We start from the raw sequence: 19,905 nt of genomic DNA, 5'->3' as shown, positions 1-19,905 counted from the left end.
GGAAGACTATTTGTTATTTTAGTATATCTTCTTCTGTCATAAATAATGCCCTAAGTTTCTAGGACCACAGCAGAGGAGATGGTCAATGGGAACCTAAAGACAGAGCTTCACACAGCAACTAAATCATACTACTTAAAAGCTGGGAAGACCCAAGCAAGGCAATGCCTCTGTCTCTCTTCCCAAGTGGATGCATGATTTTCAATAAAAACTCCATTATGGAAACATCTGGAATTGTTAAAAAAAAAAAAAAAACAAACTCACAAGGAGGTTGATGAGGGCTTTTATCCGTAATTTGCATAAAAATTTGCCTCCCCAAATCTGGAGCAAATGTCCATTGCTTTAATCACCTGGCCCTTGATAATCAGCTTTAAAAATTTATTCTCCCTTCAACATACTTTTTTTTGAACACTTCATATGTCTGAGGTCCTATGTTAAGCTAAGGGGACAGCTACTGTAGCCAGTATGGTTTAAGAGCAAGGATTTTCGAGTTAGACTGACCTGCGTTTGAATTCCATTCTGGCCTTACCTGCTAAAACCACCTTACCCCCTGAGGTCTCAGTTTCCTTTCTGTGAAGTGGAACTGACCGTGGCACTCCCCGGCCTGGCTGGATCACAGTGATTCAGTGACACGAAAGTGTGTCCGTTGCCCGGCTTCATGTGGCATGGAGCTCACGCTTTATAATTGGTGGTTACTATCTTTATGCTTCATGGGAGTCAGAGCCAGAGGCACCGAGCCTAAAAAGCCTGGTTCATATAGAAGGAAGGATTGCCAAGCAAGGGTCTCTGCAGACCTGCTGAGTCAGGCCCCCAGGGCACAATGCTGTTGCAACTCCCGTGTGTGGTTTCAAGTGCATCTGAACTGGAACTGAGCAGAGGACTTGCAGGGCTGCCTTGCTGGGAAAGGAATGTTAGGGGGCAATGGGCGGCACATTCTGGGAGTTGGGAGAAGGGACACTGACTCCCCCATTGGCCTGCAGGGAGGAAGGGAGTACCAGGGATGTGTGTGTTTCTGGGGGCAGTGATGGGGAGAGGCTAAGGAAGCATTTCAGGCTCCTCACTGAGCACTTGAAACTCCAGAGAAGAAGAATAAAGCCATCATACTCTGTTGTTGGATTTTTAACTATTTTCTGTCTATTCTGGGGACCCTCTATTTGGGCACACCGGTGTCTAAATCCCCAATGGCAAAAGATGTTTCTGGTAACTCTGGGCTTTCCAAAGAGGGCCACCGCTGCCGTGAAGATGTGGCTCAAACAATGGAGGGGAAGAGGAGCCATTGCAAATACACGGATCACCAGACGGAACAAAAACTTATGACCTAAGTATCCACCAGTAGGGGAATAGTTAGGTAAATAAGGCTCATAGGATTGTCTCTCAGATCTAATAAGCCAGAAACACACATACACTACAGTGTGCAAGAGTGTTGCCCCAAAAAATTTAAAAAAGAGAGCTTAGATTTGTGTCAATTTTGTCTATCTGCATAGATAAGAAAGTGGTAAAATTGGCTGCCTCTACACAGAGCAACTGGGTAGCAGGGACATAGCTGAATAGGGACTTTGCTAGATGTTCTTTTTTTTTAATTTTTGAATTTTGAACCAAGTGATCCATGAAAAAATAACATTTACTTGAAATCACCCAAACATAAGAATAGCTAATACTGCTACAATGGGCAAGGCAACAAAATACTCAACAGTCATGGGCTTATTTAAACCTCATAGCTGAATTCTGAGTTCAAGTCTACATGCCAGATGAGGGGACTGAGGCTCAGAGAAGAAAGGACTTGCCCAAGACCACACAGCTGGTACAGAGAAAGGATGAGACTCCAGGGAGTCTGCCCAGAGGCTCCAGGCCACACCACTTGGTACACTTCCCCCAACAGCCTTCCCTGCCACTGGGCACTTGCTGCTAGCAGCTTGTGCTCAGGGAGCCACAGGAGAACCTGCAGCAGCTTTTATGAGGATAAGGAGGAACAGAGTATCTCAGGGAAGGGTTTACTACTGTGCAAGAGAGGAAAGAGGAGGAAGGATAGAAAAATGGAAGGGAAACTTTCTAAAGCTGATGAGGTGATGGTGGAATCAGACGTGTATTGTCTAATGGAGTAACTTCCCTTGTCCTCTCCAAGTACAGAGGGGATTCGGGCACACATGTGCACACACACACACACATGCATATGTGCGCACGCACACGCACACACACACACACACACACACACATACACACACATGCTTTGGCTGTGAAATACAAAACCCCAAAGAAAGAAATCAAAGAATGGCTTTCCAAAGCACGGGGTCTGCCTTTCTTTTCTTTTGTTCTTAAAAAAAGAAGAAGAAAAAGAAAAAGCTCTTGATTATTCATTCTCTCTCTCTCTCTTTTTTTTTGCTTTAGCACTGTAGGGCCTCTAGAAAAAAAGATCAGCAAAACAAAATCAGTGATCAGAAGTAAACTTTGAAACGCAGTGTTTATAAACCAAGGTCAAAAATCAGGCTCTGTCTCTGATCTCAAGTTGTTTTATGGGCAGCCACAGTGAGGGAGGAGACAAGGACCCGCATCCCAGGGATAGGGTGTCCAAGTTAATAAGAAACAGGATTTTTCCTCTGACTGAACTGCTGTCTGCATTTCAGCATTTCCTTCACGCCTACAAATACTGATTATGGTTTCTGTAGGTGGCGTCTCCTAGTTCAGTAGGTCCTGAAACCTGATGTAATAAAATACCCATCTCTGGACCAAGAGAAGGTTTTGGCTAATGTTGCACTCAATGCCTGTCAGAGACAGCAAGTATGTACCCTCGTCAGTTAGCTGTCATCCAGCCTGCTTACATTTATTTAGTAGTAATTAAAATAAGATGGTGTTTGGGTTCTACCCCAAACCTGGCCTTGTGACATTAGGCAAATCACATCGGCTTTCTGGGCCACAGATTCTTCATGCACAAACAGAAGAGGCTGGGATATACCATTCCTCTGGTCCCTTTTACCCCTCCTTGTGCTTTTGTGATTCTTTCTTCTGATCCCTCTTTGAAGCAGTCTCTCTCTAGGGAGTGCTATGTCTCTCCTTCTCCCTCAATTTCAGGAAGGAATTCACCCTACCTTTCATAGATCTTTCCCTCTAAAGAGACTGTTACCAACGAACTTTTTTCTCCTTGAAACAACTCACATGGAAAAGGGTCTGCATTTCCCCCTCTAGTGCCTTTTAAAGTTGTTATGAATATCACATAAAATCAGTGAGCTTCATGAAGAGCAGCTTGTTGACCTTGCCAGCTCCCTCCATTGATCCTTCCTGATCACGGTACTGATTATTCACACACAGCATCTGATAAATATTCATCTTTATAGGTGGAGGTACCACTTCTCCATTATCCCCTGCCTGCTCTAAGGTCAAACATTTGACCAAAGAACAAGGAATTATACCTCTGCATTAAAAAAAAAAAAAAAAAAAAAAGATGGGATAATTGTCCTAAAGAAGGGCCTTTGGAATTTAAAAAATGTAATAATTGTAATGATGATGATGTATTAATGAAAACAATGAAAATCCAAATAGCTTTAATTTACTGAGCTTTTGCTATGTACCAAATCCTCTGCTATGGGCTTTCCATGAATTATCTCATTCAATCCTCCCAACCCCATTCAATAAATGGCATCATACTCTTCTTGAATTAAGGCTTAGCCAAATTGTCCACACCCACACTGTCGATAATTGAAAGACCTTGGCTGCATTCAAAGATCTTGTAATTTCCCAGCCCTGTGAAAGAAAATCCCCAAGTCATGACTTTTCTTGGTTATATCCTATTTATGTACGGTACCTGTTGTTGCTATAGCACTGACTGGTTGGGATCGCCTTCCACTGCTTATTCCATAGAGTTCAATTTCGTACTCAGTGGCCTCTCTGAGGCCAGTTATGTCCCTGGTTCGTTCGGGGGCAAGTAGGGTTATTTCCATTGGCTCAGACTGCTTTTTGGTATCTCTGATTTTGAGAACAAAACTGTCGAAGACCCCGTCATCAGCTGTCCAGGACAGACGGAAACCGTCTGGGGTGGCATCTGAAACCAGAAGGTGGTCAACTTCTGGCTCGGCTTCTAGATGAGAGAAAATGGTGGGAGGAGGAGAGAGAACATCATTTACCAGCCAGTGCAATCTTCTTTTCCAGTGGGCGTATCAATATTCAGTGGCCCTGTGGCTCTCAGAGATAGAAGTGTCCTGAATACCAAAAATAAAATTATCCAACACAAACAAGTAGATCTAGGGGAAGGGAAAGATGGAATTCACACATTCACTACAAGCCAAGTGGCTGCTTGCATATGTGAGTTTTGTCTAAAAGCAATTCTATAAATCCACATCTGGACTCAGCTTTGGCCCCTCCCATGCATTATTAAACAAGTTCAAAGCCAATAACTTGTTTACATTTGTGCTCTGATCTCCCAATGGCTGAGTGCCCATCCTCTGTAAGACCTTTTTCTTTTCTTTTAAAAAGATAAATAAACCAGTATTAATGATCTGTAGAGTTGCCTATGATGATACTGCTGATTATATTTCCCTTGATCCTGAGCAAAATGGCCTTTAAAATGTTATGTTATGGTCTTTTTGCTTTTTTCTTGTTAGTACTGTTGTACTAAAGAAGGCTCCTACTCTCGACTTTTTTGCTTGCCTTTTTAACTATTAGATAAATGTTCAGAAGGTAAAACTGAGGCTTGAAACCTCTTGTGCTCCATACTTTGGACCCAAGGTATTATCTTGGATTGCCTTAACCAGACAAAACTCAATGTCAAGGTAAATTTAGAGCCGAGTTTCCCAAAGTGTACTCAGAGCAAACTATTCCTGTTTGTTCTTCTTCTTTAAAAGGCACCCAGTGTCAAATACTGCCTGGGTAAGTCCCTTTTGGAGAGACAAAGGCGCATTGAGATCTTCTGTGAAGGCTTGTTGTCAAGGATCCTGTTAAACTATGTTTAACTCAGTGGTTCCAAACCTTATTTGATCATGGAACTTCTTCACCAAGTAGGACCTTTGAATATTCTATGGAACTAGTAAAATCTAGAAAGACTTTGGGAAACACAGAGTTTTTACTGTTAATGTTGTTTATGTATGTGTCTCTAGGAATTATTAGTCTTGAGAAAATTATGGATTTAGTCTGTGTCAAAGAATCTCTATGACATTAGTGTTTACCAGTATAATAGGTCTGCAGTTGAGTTTTCAATAACAAGCCCACCTTGTAGGTTTATCAAGATCACAGTTGACATTTTAAGATGACAAAATGCTGTAAATAAGTATATCTTTGAAATATACTCATTGGTATATTTCTTTTGAGAAGGCTGAAACATAGCTGGGGACCAGCCAGGATGTACACAGGAGAGGATGATGTGGAATAAGCACACAAGAACTATAGACAAGACATGGTCTAAAAGGACTTGGGATGCCAAGTGGCAAACATTTCGACCTTCTCATTTCTGGAGAGGGAGAAGAGGAGTGTTCAGTAGAGACATAAGACAAGGGAGAGTGTGATGGGGGGAAACACAAAAGAACAGGCCACAACTATGGATTCAGCAGAGAAAATGGACAAGAATGTTAAAACCATGGTGATATGGTAGATGGATTACATGGAAGGGAACCAAGGAGAGGAGAAAATGGCTCACTTGAATCCAAATACCTGTAACAATCTCAGCCCTCAAGGGCGTGGTTTGGTGCCCTTGGGTGAAGCCAGAGACCATGACCTCATAACCAATTCCAGTTATGAGGCCTCTGAGCTCCAACTTCCTCTGGGTTCCTGAAAGTGTGAATTCCTGGGGGTCCAGCAGCTTCCCAGAATCCACCACCGCTACTAGGAAGCTGTCAAAGGCATTCTCCGATGCCATCCAGGAAACTGTGAACCCGTAGGGATTAATGTCGGAAATGGTTAGGTTTTCCAGAAGGGGCAGGGCCTCTGAAAGAAGGGAGGAGTGAAAATAACTCAGGTTAGCAGCACTGACCCTGCAGGGATAGCACAACTCTCCACAGATACTGAGAGATACCCAATCAAACACTAAATGTGTTAATTTCTCAGAAAACGAATATTTAGTAAGAGCTTATTGGCTGCCAGATGATGTTATCTTGTGTAAATCTCTCAACAGGCCTATGAGATAGATAATATTCCCATTATACAGGCAAAAAAAGCCTGAGTTTCAAAGAGGTTGATTGGCTTGGCCAAAGTCACAGAGCTAGTATGTGATAGAGCAAGGTTTTTAGCTGGATCTCACTCCAAAGGCCATGAATTGTTCCCTGTATAATTGGATATCTTGTGTTGGGTTTGTACCTCTTTCTCTATTTCCAACTGTCTTCTGGTCTTGAAGGAAATCAGCTCTTTTTTTCCCCCCCAATATACTGATATACTTCCTTTTGGGTACACTTCATATGTTTCCATTTCACTTCTAGTTCACATTTTGAATCAAGTTAATGAGGCCCCTTAGTGACATACATCTTCATTAGCTGAAATAGGGGGAGGGGGTAAGATTTTTTTCATGTGGCAGAATTAACAAATTAGGGTTATGGTCCAGTAAGCAATACTATGATTCACTGATTCTTTTGCTGTTTGTTTTCCTGGATAAAGTAGGAGGTAAGGACATGTTGGGATCTTTAATAAGTTCTGGTGTCATCTGTTCATTCATTCACCAAACATCTGTGTCCCAGGCACCCTTATTTCTTAGGCATCAAGGGGTCTTTTCACACACTGGGATTCCCAAAATAGTGAGGTTATATCAGCTAAGTTTCTAAGTGCTAAGTTCTAAGTACCAATTGACAAGGCTTCATGTTTATTCTCCTATTTAATCCTCATAATGACACGGAAATAGCTACTGCTACCGTCCCCCTCTCCCCCATGATATCTAAGGAAACAGAGATCAATGACTTATATACAGGATTCCAAATCTACTGGGTGGCTAAGCTGGGCTCCCACCCAGGCCATCTGATTCCAAGCTCAATGCTCTTTCCACACTCTAAGCCAGTGTCTAATTAGTCAACCCCATCAGGGCTGGCAAGTCTGGAGGCTTAAGTAGGATTGGTGGAGAAGGTTCAGAGCCCCCCACTCTAGCAAAACGAAACACAGTAATAGTGAATGTATTTTTTATTGGAGGGGACATGGGGCTGGGAACTCCATGACCAAGGCTGCTTTAGCCACACCTCATTTACAGCCTTCTTTTCTGCTGCTTCTAAATGGAAACTTTCAAAGAGATAAATGACCTTACACTAATGCCCAGAGTGTAATCCATGCAATGTAAAGAAAAATGTTTTACAAAGAAGTCATTGGTGATTGAATGAACAAGTAAATGAATATCCTCATCCTCAAAGCAAATATTTAAATTTTGTTGTGGGCTGGACTTCCTGTACTGATTTAGCATATTTGGTATTTGTTTTGAGGCTTTTTTTTTTCCAGGTAAGGATCTTCCGAAAATCATAATTCTATTGAAGGCGAAGATGAAATCACTTATACTGTGCAAACAGACTTCTTTGTCTCCAAGACAATGGTCTCAAGTTCTTTTGCTGAGTTTATTTAGGTAAGTGGCGCCTCTTTGGATAGCTAGCCTCTGTGTACCTCCACACCATCAAAGCAGCAGATTCTCATGAAAAGAAGGGCATTCAGGCTAATTAGTCAATCAAAGTCTTGTTATTTATAGTCATTCATGTTCAGCTTTTTTTTTTCTTTTTAAAAATATGCTTCTTTTAAAACTCAGGGTCTTTTCACTTCAAGGATTAGCTGAGACAATGCTGTAACCAGATCTAGGATTCCCAAGACCAGCCCTCCTAGACTGCCTTTCTTCTCTCCGTTCTGTGGGAGGTCCTGTGGGAGGCTACAAGAGATGGCCTGATGGGGTCTGTGGCTGGCCATTCCTGCCCTCCTGTGCATCGGGAGGCAAGAGACTGGGAGCCCCCACCACTCTCTCCCCAGCCCCACTAAGAAATGACCATGTTCTGCATTTGAAGACTTTTTTGAATGACTGGATTCACAGTAGGCAACGGGACAGAAAACATAACCACTTTTTGATCTTACATTAAAACACGTCCAGTGTTCTCTTGAAAATAGTAAGAAAATCATGATTTCATAACAATAGCTGCTGAGTTTCTATCTAGAATTGTTGCTTATTTTTAAGAATGCTACTTCCCTCCTAGGAAACAGCAGAAAGAACCCAGCATCGTAAGATGCCTACTGGATGCCAAGCCATTAAACTTTATCATATCCATTTAGATCCTGAGACAAAGCTGACAGAAATGGCTGTGGGGGTCCCTTTGTCAAATATAAGGAAACTGGAATTCAAAACAGTTAAGAACCAGCCAAGGTTATGCAGCTAAGAATATGTGGGGGAAGTTCAGAAACCACTCAGGTCTGATATCAAAACCCTCACACTTCTAGGTCATCATGGCTGCTTCCAATTAAATATTTAATTGATCTTATTAACATATTTTATCAGTAGTGATTTAGATGCTGGGAGAGGCCTGGTTTAATGTGAATCAGCAGGCAAAGTCAGTCTCCTGGAAATTATCAGTAGTGGAAGGCAAGAGACTTCTAAATATTTTCTGAGGTATATAGCCTTTGCCATTGATTTGGGATGATCTCAGGAAAGAAAACGGAAAGCCATTTCTTTATGTAATTCTTCAGTAATTCAAAGAGAGGTTGGAGGTCAAGTTCAATAAATGGGTAAGCTTCAATTAAGTTTGGATTTATCTGCTACCCTAGGTCAGACCTTCAGTAATTTGCTGTGGATGCTGACTTAAGACAAAGTGTTTTTTTTTTTATTTAAAGAAAAAGAGAAATTATATTTCTGGGGCAAGTGGTTTATAAACTGCCTTACTTAGCATGATTTATGGCAAAAATTCCTGCTCCAGGCTGTGGGTAACTTAGAACTCACTTTTCAGCCAGAATTGCTAAAATATGTATCAGCCTATAAAGCTAGATAGGAAAATCCTTGGAAGCTTTATGCAGCTGTTGAGTACATGGTCTCCATGTCCCATGAAAAGCTGCAAAATATCCCTCTTTGCGAAATACCAGAGGATCTGATCTCTCTTCACTTAGATGTTTACATCTGGAGTGAAGACTCTACTGGGGGTTGACGTTCCCTTTAGAATGCCTATCACCTTTCCTCTCTGCTGTCCCCCATCTCAAAATTCTAAATGGACAAGTGAGAACCTTTGAATGAGTACCTGTCATGACAAAAGCAGTGAGGGGTCTCGTGGGGTCCCCAGCCCAGGTGGTCCCTGCCACACTAATGTCATAGCCAGTGTTCTCCAGCAAGCCCGTGATGTGAGCATGCTGTGTGTCTCCTGAGACCGTGAATTGCTGGGGCTCATACAGCGAGTGAGAATTGCTAACATTGACAACAATCTTTGCAAAAAACCTGGCTCGAATGCTCCAGGACACATTGAAGCCGTCAGGAGTAATATTGCTAAGGATTAGAATGCCCAACTGTGGCTCTGGCTCTGAAGGGAGAGGAACATGGGCAGAAGAGAAAGGAGATGCATTATTAGAGGAAGCAGTTGGTTTTTCCAGAATATAGCCATAGGATATAAAAGTGCCAATCCCTCCAAATATTTGCAGAAAGGTAGTATATTAGGCTGTGGCTACACCTGCAATGACTAATGCTAGAGAATATACTTTCTCTGCAGGTATGGATGTGCATTCTTTATAAGTATAGACACGACTACTTGCTGGCCATAAGAAGAAAGGTGAACAGGCATTAGAATGGCAGATAGGAGCAACAGAGAATATTTAGGGTGCATTTCTAAAGGTTTGCAGCGGGACACTAGCTCTGTAAGATGTCCTAAGAAAAGTAGCTTTTAGTAAAGTATGTATGGGTATTCTATCTCACCCTAGAGATTCCCAAAGCCTGAGAGTATTTTATAGCCTCTGAAATGCTGGTTCTGTAAAGAAACCTACTTAATTTTGTGCAGCCCAGAATTTCATAAACTTATTGATCAGTGGATACTCTTTCAAAGGATATTCTTTGAACATCTCAAGTAGCTTGTGGTTCACAGAGCATGTCTTAGGAAATGCTACTTTGAAGTTTCCTTATTTAGTTTTCTTTTGATCTATTTCGATTGTACAAATTAAAGGCTAATATCCATACAAGAGAAATTCTCCATAGTTTTTAGAAATCCAAAGGTTTCCTATACACCATAAGAAAATCTGCATCTTACCCTGAATACCGTAAAGGTAAAAATGGCTTTCATTAAAAAATTCTTGATGTATGCAAAAGTTAAAAGAAAATTTAAAGTTAGGTGTTACATTTTCTAACTAGAAAATTCACTTACTGGATAATTTGGAAAGATAAGTGGTTCTCCTGGAGGTTGATATTCTCGTGTCCCTTAAAGACTAGGAGATCAGTGATCAAGGCAACTCATTTTGTAATGTAGGGGGCCTGCACTGCTAGTTTCCACTAGGATGTATACGATCTGGCCTCCTCAATGCACATTTATCGAGCAATACTAACTTTAAAGTAAGTTCGACTCAAACTTTATTTTAGAAAGAGGCAACAGTCCAGGAGGGTTGAGGTACCAGGGTTAGCACTGAAGGTTGGGAAGAAGCAGACTATTTCTTCCAAGGACTTGGGAGTTGTTTTGCTGCAGCTCCAGTATTAGGAGGAAAGAAGGGACTCATCTGGATAAACTTAAACTGGACAGTTGCACAGCATAATTTGATGCCACAAAGTCCCTAAGGGCAAAAAGAATCTGGCCCCAAAGCAGAAGATAGCCATAAGTAACGGCATGGAATCTCCAACTTAGCAATTAGTTTGAGAAGATAATGACGCTATAATTTTTAGCCATAACATTGGCATAAATTACCTCAACCGCACTAAAGGTAGAACCCTCCAAGTGGGCCTCTGTTTGCTCTTTCCCTGTGTTTTGCTGTGGCAGCAATCTCTCAAATTAAGGATGCATGTTAGGATTCTTCTCATGCCACCAAAAAGAGACTGGCAATGTGAACACATTCACCATGCAGAGTAAGACTTAGCTTCTCATGGCCAGCTTGGCCTCCAGCTGTCTCCCAAAGGGTGCAACCAAGCTCAGGAGTGAGGTGCAAGAAAAACCTCGAAGAGAGAGTGAGAGAGAAGGTATGGCCAGTGTTCCATGCAAGCTGGGATATCTTTCTCTCACCACTTCTAACCCTTTGAAATAATTCTTGGACATGCCATATGCTTCCAGGAAACAGATATTTTCAAAAATGTAATACTCTGAATGTTCACCACATGCACCAAGATTTGGACAAGACGACAGATGAAAGAAGGTGGACATTTTGTGACAGGTATCAGAAGATGACAAAGCATGCTTGGTGGGGTAAATGTCAAAAGAGAACAGTCTATTTGTAGGGAATGCAAGCAAATAAAAGTCTTAAGAACAAGATGAGACCACTGGGTCCTCTGCTCTGGAAGTGTGTGTTAGGGTCTTTTCCTCGCATGCTTCTGGCACTGTGTTTTAGAATCTTGGAAGAGAGAAAAAGGATGAATATCACTCTGACCAGGGAACCCAAACTGGCATGCACACACCTCTTTGGCAATGTCATAGGCAAACTCTGATTAGACCACAGGCAGATGATAATGGGTAGAACTGGAAATGATTATTCAAGATCAGATGAGAAGGATGATGTAGAAATTCAACCAAAGCAAGTCAGGTTAACTCTATATAAACAAACAGAGCAACTCCAGATGTGAGTGCACATTTAGGAAAAAGAGGTTGACTTCTGGGTGATTGTTTTTCTTTTTAAGTTTTAAAGCTCTGATTTGGGTGGCCCTGTCAAATTTGGGAAAGATCTAGAGGAACCAGGAGGATGAAAAATGTGTAGCGAGGGCTTTTTGGGGGACTGCTCCCCAGAGGAATTTCAATGGAGAGTGAAGAAGCCATCGTGGGAAATACCTGTGGTTGCTTGGGCCATTAGAGTGTGAGTGCGGTGCCCGCCCATCAGCCCATGAAGGTGTGCAGTGTAATTAGAAGAAGCCGTGAGGTTGGTGATGACTGAGCTGCGAGACGCCGCAGGTACAGAATGCACTACCGTCTCCTGGCCGTGGTCAGAATTCCTAACTTCGATAAGAAAGCTATCAAAGGCAGCCTCTTGGGCTTTCCACGAGAGGGCCATACTGGCCCAGGTCACATTTGAGATAGTGAGGTGGCTAAGGAGAGCTTCGGCCACTAAAGCAAGCAGAAAAAAATATGAAAGCGTGTTAATTTAAAAAACTATTACAATAGAGTCAAAAACTAAAACACATAAGACTAAATCCATAAAGTTTTAGACTTCACCCTTTGGTAAAAGACTTGTCCTTGTTGAAACCCAGTTTGAGCCATGAGAAACAAATATAAAGGGCTGAATAATTTTCTCCTCCAGGTTTTTGTGTACTTTAATATGGCGAAGATGACAGACCACCCTGCTAACAATCTGTAGTCTCACGCAGAATGAGGACAGACCTTCCCTCAGCCATGGGTGACTTAAGTGTTAGATGATTTTGATGCTACAAGGTCAACCTTTTTCTTGGATTCATTATCCAAAATGTGCTAAGAATGCTATTTTGAATGGCTAAGCTTCTCCTTTCAAATTCAGATAGAGAATTCTCTTTTGCTGCGTGCCAGAGAGGGCCTCACATAGGATGTGTACCACAGACACTACAAATTTAAGTGAGAGCAGCTTATACTCTGGCTGGCCAAGTTCCTTGTATAAACATGACGACTTCTATTTTTGCAATCAACCATTTACTCTTCTGGGAGCAAGACAGCCTGTTCATGTATTTTCTCCTAGAGATTGCATTGGATTTGGGATGGTCTGGATGGCACGACTTCCTTGTGCACCCATCTGATTAGTAATCTGCTTTTTTTTTTTTTTATCATTTTCCAAGTTGAAAAAAAATAACAGTACCAACACGATTTCATTAGATCATTGGGATATTTGGGTATTAGGACGCCAAAGATATTAGGATAACACAAAATATAATTTTTAAGACTTTTTTGATGCAGACATCTTTCCAAATCAAGGACAACTCTTGCTTCTTAGGTATAGAAGGGTAGAATTCTTTTCTCCAGATTCCATATGGCAAACTGGGCCAGACTACATTTTATGCTGCAAATGTCCTGGTCAGTAATAGATCAGGCAAAGGGCTTAACAGAAATCCACCATTTGGGCTGCTGTTGGAGAGAGTTATGTTAAGTAGTGTTCTACCTAGCATTGTGGAGCAGTTAATGCACTGTGGCTTCACCCTGCAAAGAAGGAGTGAATGAGCAGCTTCACCCTGCAAAGAAGACTCTAGAGAGAGGCGGTCAGACATGGGAAAAGGCAGATGTACCTGTGGTGGCCGTGGCACTGATGGTTTGGGTCCGGATGCTGGGAGCAAGTCCCGAGAGGTAGACAATAAAATGATTATTAGGGTGTAGCCCTGAGATGTGGGCAGTTCGTTCAGCACCAGAGATATTATATTCCATCATCTCCAAAAACCTATTGGAATCAACAATTTCAATGGTAAAGGTCTCGAAGGCCCCATCGGTGGCTGTCCAGGAGAGATTGAAGCTCTCAGGAGTTATGTCAGAAACAGTTAAGTTTCCAATTTCAGGTTCTGCAGCTGAAAAAGGAAGGGTAGGGAAGAAGAAAAAATAAATGAATTTGGGTTGATTATTTGGCCTGTGTTTTAAGATTGAGGTTGTTAAGAGAAACATGGCTGGGTAGAAAGACCTGCTAGTTCAGGGTTAGGGGGAAACCAAGCAGTGTTACCAGTCAGTGCCAGCGGGAGAGAAAAAGGGGATTTGTTAAAAGAAGAAAAGAGGAAGGTCTGGCAAATTGGATTCCCCTGCTCTGGAGCAGCCATACATGATCAAGCTGGCTGAGATCCCGTGTGTGAGAAGACATCTGAATGATGTCAGCTGGAACCGTGGTGCCTAAGCTCAGATGCTTCTGGGAGCCCCACCGCAGGGATGCTGGCCATCGGTCAAGAGATATGAGTGCTGGCAGTCTTTAGTTGCCAGAATTGCACTCAGGAGACCACAGTTACTTGGCTCCCTCCTGCAGGCATCCTTTACTTTGAGGGAGCTCCCATCTATTTAAATAAAGGCTAAATAATTCTGATGCCATCACCCTCCCAAAGGTGGTACCCTGAGGCTTCTGATTTTGTGACTTAAAGGGAACTGGCAACTTGTCAGTGTGATTCTTGGTATTTTCATCATACTTCTGACAAGGGCCAGCTGCTTTCATATTCTGTTAGAATAGCTCGTCCTCTCTTAACTGCCTCTACAGGAGCCAAGAAAGCTACTACTTACATTGCCAACCAAGAGAGCTGAGCCGAGGCAAGGCAGTCAGGCAACCCCTGTTCGGCCAAGAAATAACATTTTGTCTTGGAGATGGTCCTACCAGTGCTTTTCTGTGCAATTGGAATAAAATATGCAGAAGGCAAGCAGAAGCAAGGTGTGGGGAGCAAGTAGTACCTCTCTAGCAGGGAAGGGGAAGGCCTTCCCATCCCATCACATTTAGTGAGACACAAATCAGATGGGGTCATGGACCTTCCTCCTCTCATACCATTTCATCAGAAACAGGAATGTTGCTATCATTAAGAAGGAAAAAAAAAACCACATAAAAATATGAAGGGCACCCAACCACAAGGTCTGCAGGAAAGATCAGAAGCGGCAGGTGATTTCTCTTGCCTTCTGGGAAGGGATGATTTATGAATGTCCGATATCGTTGCCAGTTGCAATTTCTAGGCATTTCAAGGTCACCACTCATACAGTGGCTGTCTGTATTCTGTTGATCTCAGTGAGGGTTATTGAAATGATGGAGGCTAAAATGCAGGTCTATGCTTTTGCTGGAATCAGTGAGGTTGTACAGGTTTGCATGAAGGTTTGGTTGCCATAATTACCTGAAAATGGGGCAGGCATATGCAAACCCAAGCAAGACAACCTCTACTGAGCTTCCAAACAATGGAGGCATATAGGAAGATACGCAATGGAGAACAGTGCTGGGGAAGGCTGCTTGCTGAGGCAGGCCCCTGGGGAAACACTGACTGCCTTGTCACTGGAGCGGAGTGACTAGTAAGGCACAGCACACCCTCCTGGGTCAGCGCTGGGAGTGCGCCATATGCAAAGGCCAACACTCCAGGGAGCAACTCTTATTTAAAAAAGCAAAAAGGGCATCAGATCTTTGACATTCATAGCCTGGGACATTCCTTGCTTCAAATGCTGCTGTGGGTACTTCTCTGAATGAATGGCTTTTTCTTTGGTACTGTCTCCAGTCATAATTGTGTGATTTTTTTTTTCTTTTTGGTCTAGCTATTTGCTAATTTGGTGTTCTAACAATGACTCAGTATCTGAGAGAACTGCCCGGAGGGGGGTAATTCAGTTCTCTTATTATACTCTGTGTATTTTAAAGAAACATTTAAATTAAAACATTTCTTTTAAATGCAAGAACCACAGTGCCCATACCCTTGAGGGATTTGGGATAGAAAAGCGCCTTTTCCAACTAGCAAAAAGACCCTCTAAAGTAAATAACCTATGCTCTACCAGAACTCACACATGGTAAGGGACGGCTTTTAGTTATATCCTAGCACTGGAAAAGAGAATTAAAACCATCAGGCTGTCTCTTGAAACCGAAAGCCATCATTCAAAAGAGAGTTAGTGGTAGGAAGTCTGGGAGAGGCTGGATGCTGGAGGTCAGAAAAGGCAACATCTTTATCATTCATCCTCAAAATGGCAGAGGCATCCAGACCAAGGCACAGCTTATGGTGTGGTCTCTGGACATGCATGACCAGCCACTAAGGGGCATAAGGGAAGGACTCAGACATGGAGAGAAGCTGACTTTCCGCAAAGTTTCATGGAGAGAAAGCAGGGTGGCTTGGGCAGGGGTGTCAACAGTGGGGAGGAAGGTACCTGTGGAGGTCTCAGCAGAGAGCACTGGTGTTCTATAGCCCCGGATCACCCCATAGATGGTGACTCTATAAGGGGTGTTGGCCTTGAGGCCCGGGACGTCCACAGCCCGCAGGCTGCCGGGCACCGTGAGGTTCTGAGCTGTCTCCAACCAGTTGGCCTCCTGCACCTGAATGACAAAGTGCTCATAGGCCTGATCAGTTGTGGTCCAGTTGAGTCTGAGGCCATCCCAGCCAGCCTCGGTCACGGCTATGTCCGCCAGCTGGGGGAGCTCCTCTGAAGAAGGACAGAGACGTTATTTGTCAGTTCTGCAAACCAAAAAAAGGAGGAAACCAAACATCCCACAGCCCAGCTCTAGGGAAGAGAGAACGAGGCGAGAGAATTTTTGTGTGCAAGTGTGGTCATTCTTGGTCTCTGGGCATTTACTTCTGACTTGAATTGTGGTAATCTGGCCACAGCCCTTCTTCAGGAGTTGAAAACAGTCAGAAAGGGGAAGATCTGCGCTGTTCATCCTTGAGATGGCAATACTGTCTGGACCACTGCACAACCCACAGGGGGTCTCTGCACATGCATGGCCAGAAATGAAAGGGCAGTTGGAAAAGTGGGATTGTGGGTCAGGGTAAGGGGGATAGGGATGTTAAAAGTGGAGGCTTTGGAGGCCGCTGGGCTTTAGTTGGAATTCCCACAATGATCTTTATTAGCCAGGTCATCTTGGGCCCATCACCCAGCTCATCTCTGAGTCTTACTCTGCTCACCTATAAAGGGGGCTGACATATCACTGGACTGTGTGATGGCTAAATACCATTTATAAACCCCTGAGTATCATGCCTAAGCCATCGTGAGTGCCCAGTAAGTGGCTACCCAACAAATACATCACCGTTTAGATGTTTCCCCTTGGAACTTCTCAACCATACTGGAGAGAATTATCAGCCTCATTTCAGGACTTCGTGTTGAAGAGATTGTCTTATTGCTGGCCACCTGCTATCAGGCAGGCTTTATAAAGTGTATGTTGTCTCAGTGTGGACATGTGTGATGTTTTTTCTCTGGACTCTACTCGGCTTTTAGGGATCAAATGTTCTGCACTAGATTCTTGGCTTGGTTCTTTCCCTCCCACCTTCTGCTAGTACTTTGTGCCAGAAAACAGAGTGGCTGCATCATGAAGCGAAGCCATTTGTGTGAAATGAATGCCCACTTTTAATTAAAAGTGGTAAATTTTGCTCAGCCAATGGTGCAGAGCAGGGCCCACTATTGATCTTCCTACCATGTAGCAAGGAGATTTAACGTGTTTCTTATTGCCGATTTTAGAAAGTCTGGATTCTGAATACGGGAAAACCCACTGCTTGGTGGGATACCTCTCAGGGTTATATGCAACCGCTCAGACTTTTTAAAGGCTGCCGTGGCCATGCACTTGAAGTTACAAAAGAAAATATCTGTAAGGATTCCAGCAGCCAAGAAAGGTGCACCAAGGCACTTGTTCTCAGTGCCTGTGAGTCTGAGCAAACTCAGCCTTTTTGAGGGGCTGTATTCAAATGACCATGTAGCCTTGGTGCTCTGGTGGGGGTATCAGTGAAGGCAGTCGTCCCTGCCCTCCTAGTTCATCAAGAAGAGCTGTTCATTTATCTGGCACGTAGTGAGGTTCCTGGTAAGGTTTCACGTGCAAAAGGAATTCTGTTGTTACCGATAGAGACTGTTAGAATCCTGCATCCAGATCACAGGTGCCTCAATAGCCCCTCTGGCTCACTGGGTCTGAAGACATTCCAGGCAGCACAGGATAACACTGACTCAGCCAGCACAGCTGGATCGTAACATCACCTTTCTCATTTTTGGAATTGTGTGTCGTTTCTCACAAGCACCAACTTTACTTGGTATATGTGAGCAAGGAGAACAATTTATTTGAACTAGGTTATTTGGATAGTATTATCAAAACACAGGATAGATAGAGAAGGGCATGGACTTAGGGCCCAGCATAAGAACCCGATTACCAAAAATTTGGCCCATTTGCCCCCTTTAAAGCGGTTTCTAAAAACTCATGAACAGCACAGAGTTTCCAATGACAGATGGAACAGCATATTTCCAGGGGACAAATTGAGATAAATTGTTTTTCCTCCCTAAACTGAATGAAAAACATTGAAGTCAAATGTGGCTGTTTTTTCTTGGAAATATGCCTTCCCTGAGTGTCTCTTAAGGAGAGACAGACTTGAACAATTTCGGCAGAAGATCATTTCAAAGGTTATTCCATAGAGATGTGACTACAAGTTGGACAACTGAGGCCTCTAATGGTAAGATTTCTCTAGAAAGTTCTGACCCTATTCTTGTGCCACCATGGCCCTACTGTTTATGCTATTTTTATTAGTTACATGGTTATCTTATATATTTAGCTATGTGCCGTTCAATATTTACTACAGGAATGGAGCTTTGCTAAGCATTTTCGGTCATTATTTCATCTACTGCTCAGGACCATGTTCTGAGGTAGAGTATTATCTTTGATTTGAAGGTGAGAAAAGAAGGCTCAGAAATGTAAAATGCTAGACCCAAGAAAATCCAGCAAGGTGCAATTCCAACCCAGCCCTTCCTGAGTTAGACCCTCCTGTCGGAACACTGAGACCACACTCGGACACGTGGGGAATGTTCTCTCTCTTCCAAAGAGAGATTGGCTCAATCATGTCCCTGGTATGGGAGGAGGGTCCTATACCTGTGATGGCCTCCACAACAACAGGTCGAGTGCTGCGGCCCCTGACCTTGCCACGCAGGGTGACCGTGTAAGGGGTACTGGCCCGGAGGCCTGGGACTTCCACGGAGCGTAGGCTGCCAGGAACCGTGAGACTGTGAGCTTCCTCGGCTTGGTCAGCCTCCTGGACTGCAATGACAAACTGCTCATAGAGCCCCTCGGGGGCCGTCCAGTCCAGGCTGAGGCCATCCCAGCGAACCTCGGTCACTGTGAGGTTTCCCAGATCTGGAACCTCCTCTGCGTAAGGACAAAGAGTTGCTGAGTTACTAAAAAAGGTAATTGTGTGCTAGGATTCAGGTGAGATGACATTTTGGCTGAGGTTGGGATGAGTTGTCTGGTTAGTGTTGATTACAGATGCATGATTTACAGCAGGTGTAGAGCATACTCTGTTGGCACTAAAGCCAGGGGTTTTCTGTTCAGTCTCCGGGAATGAAAGATAGTTCTAGGAATTGTTCATAACTCCATTCTTAACATATAAATGGGGCTTTGGGGGAATCTTTTAGTGTGTTCTTAAAATGAGCTCAGACCAATTTTTTTTTTTTCCCACTTGCAAACTGTGTTTTCCAACTTCTTAGCTGTTATGACTGAAAACTTGCTTTGAAAGAAAAGTCACCTCCCACTTTTGTAAGGGAAGAGTAGGTGGAATTTTCCATGGAATTGGCTAACATGCTACACTCGGACTTGACCAAATAAGGGATATGACATTCGGATGGGAGCGGGGATGATTCACCGGTGTTCCCCAATGTGGCAGGGGCTGAGCCCAGCTTACAGCAGGAAGAGCTTTGATCCCTCCTGAGCAGAGACAAGGGGAGGAAGTAAATTAATGAACCAGTCTAGAATACCTGTCAAGACTTCAACAGAGAGAGGAGTCGTGCTGAATTCTTGCGTGACCCCACGGATGGTGATGTTATAATGAGTGGCTGCTTTGAGCCCAGGCAGGTCCACGGACCTCAGTCCTCCGGGGACTGTGAAGTTCCGGGCTGCCTCTACTGTATCAGTCTCCTGCACCTGAATGAAAAACTGTTCATAGGCTCCTTCCGGAGCAGTCCAGCTGAGTTTGAGGGCATCCCAGCCCACCTCGGACACCATGATCTCTCCCAAATGGGGAGTTTCCCCTGGAGAAGGACAAAGAACTAGTTTAATGATCAAATCACACAGCAAGATCCAGGGAGTCTTGAACACAAGAACAGGCTTTATATTACTTAAAAATATATGACTGTCTTAATAAACATGCAGCATGCAGCTATTCCTCCTAAATTTGAGGAATAGAACAAAGAGCATGAGGTATAGAAAAATATTTGTCATCTTACTTTACTAAAGAACTGTCCTAACCTTCAGTGGACA

At 43.3% G+C, this 19,905-nt stretch overlaps 1 protein-coding gene across 9 annotated transcripts in view; it reads right to left on the bottom strand.

Annotated features, from left to right (window-relative positions):
- TNC (tenascin C) overlaps positions 1–19,905 on the bottom strand; it is a 121,287-nt gene that overhangs the window by 21,810 nt on the left and 79,572 nt on the right. For 2 of the 9 annotated variants that reach the window (XM_053204719.1, XM_027034931.2), the window contains exons 12-18: positions 19,404–19,676; positions 18,526–18,798; positions 15,837–16,109; positions 13,274–13,546; positions 11,859–12,131; positions 5,632–5,904; positions 3,794–4,066 (exon numbers count right to left, since the gene is read on the bottom strand). In XM_053204719.1, coding sequence (XP_053060694.1) covers positions 3,794–4,066; positions 5,632–5,904; positions 11,859–12,131; positions 13,274–13,546; positions 15,837–16,109; positions 18,526–18,798; positions 19,404–19,676 — 1,911 coding nt within the window. The remainder of the gene's footprint in view (positions 1–3,793; positions 4,067–5,631; positions 5,905–11,858; positions 12,132–13,273; positions 13,547–15,836; positions 16,110–18,525; positions 18,799–19,403; positions 19,677–19,905) is intronic. The other 7 variants (XM_027034934.2, XM_027034933.2, XM_027034932.2 and 4 more) reach the window with 7 other exon arrangements.

The sequence above is a fragment of the Acinonyx jubatus genome, chromosome D4 (assembly GCF_027475565.1).
Source record: "Acinonyx jubatus isolate Ajub_Pintada_27869175 chromosome D4, VMU_Ajub_asm_v1.0, whole genome shotgun sequence".
Classification (NCBI taxonomy): domain Eukaryota; kingdom Metazoa; phylum Chordata; class Mammalia; order Carnivora; family Felidae; genus Acinonyx; species Acinonyx jubatus.
The sequence above is the reverse complement of the archived record's forward strand: the minus strand, read 5'-3'. Positions and strand labels throughout refer to the sequence as shown.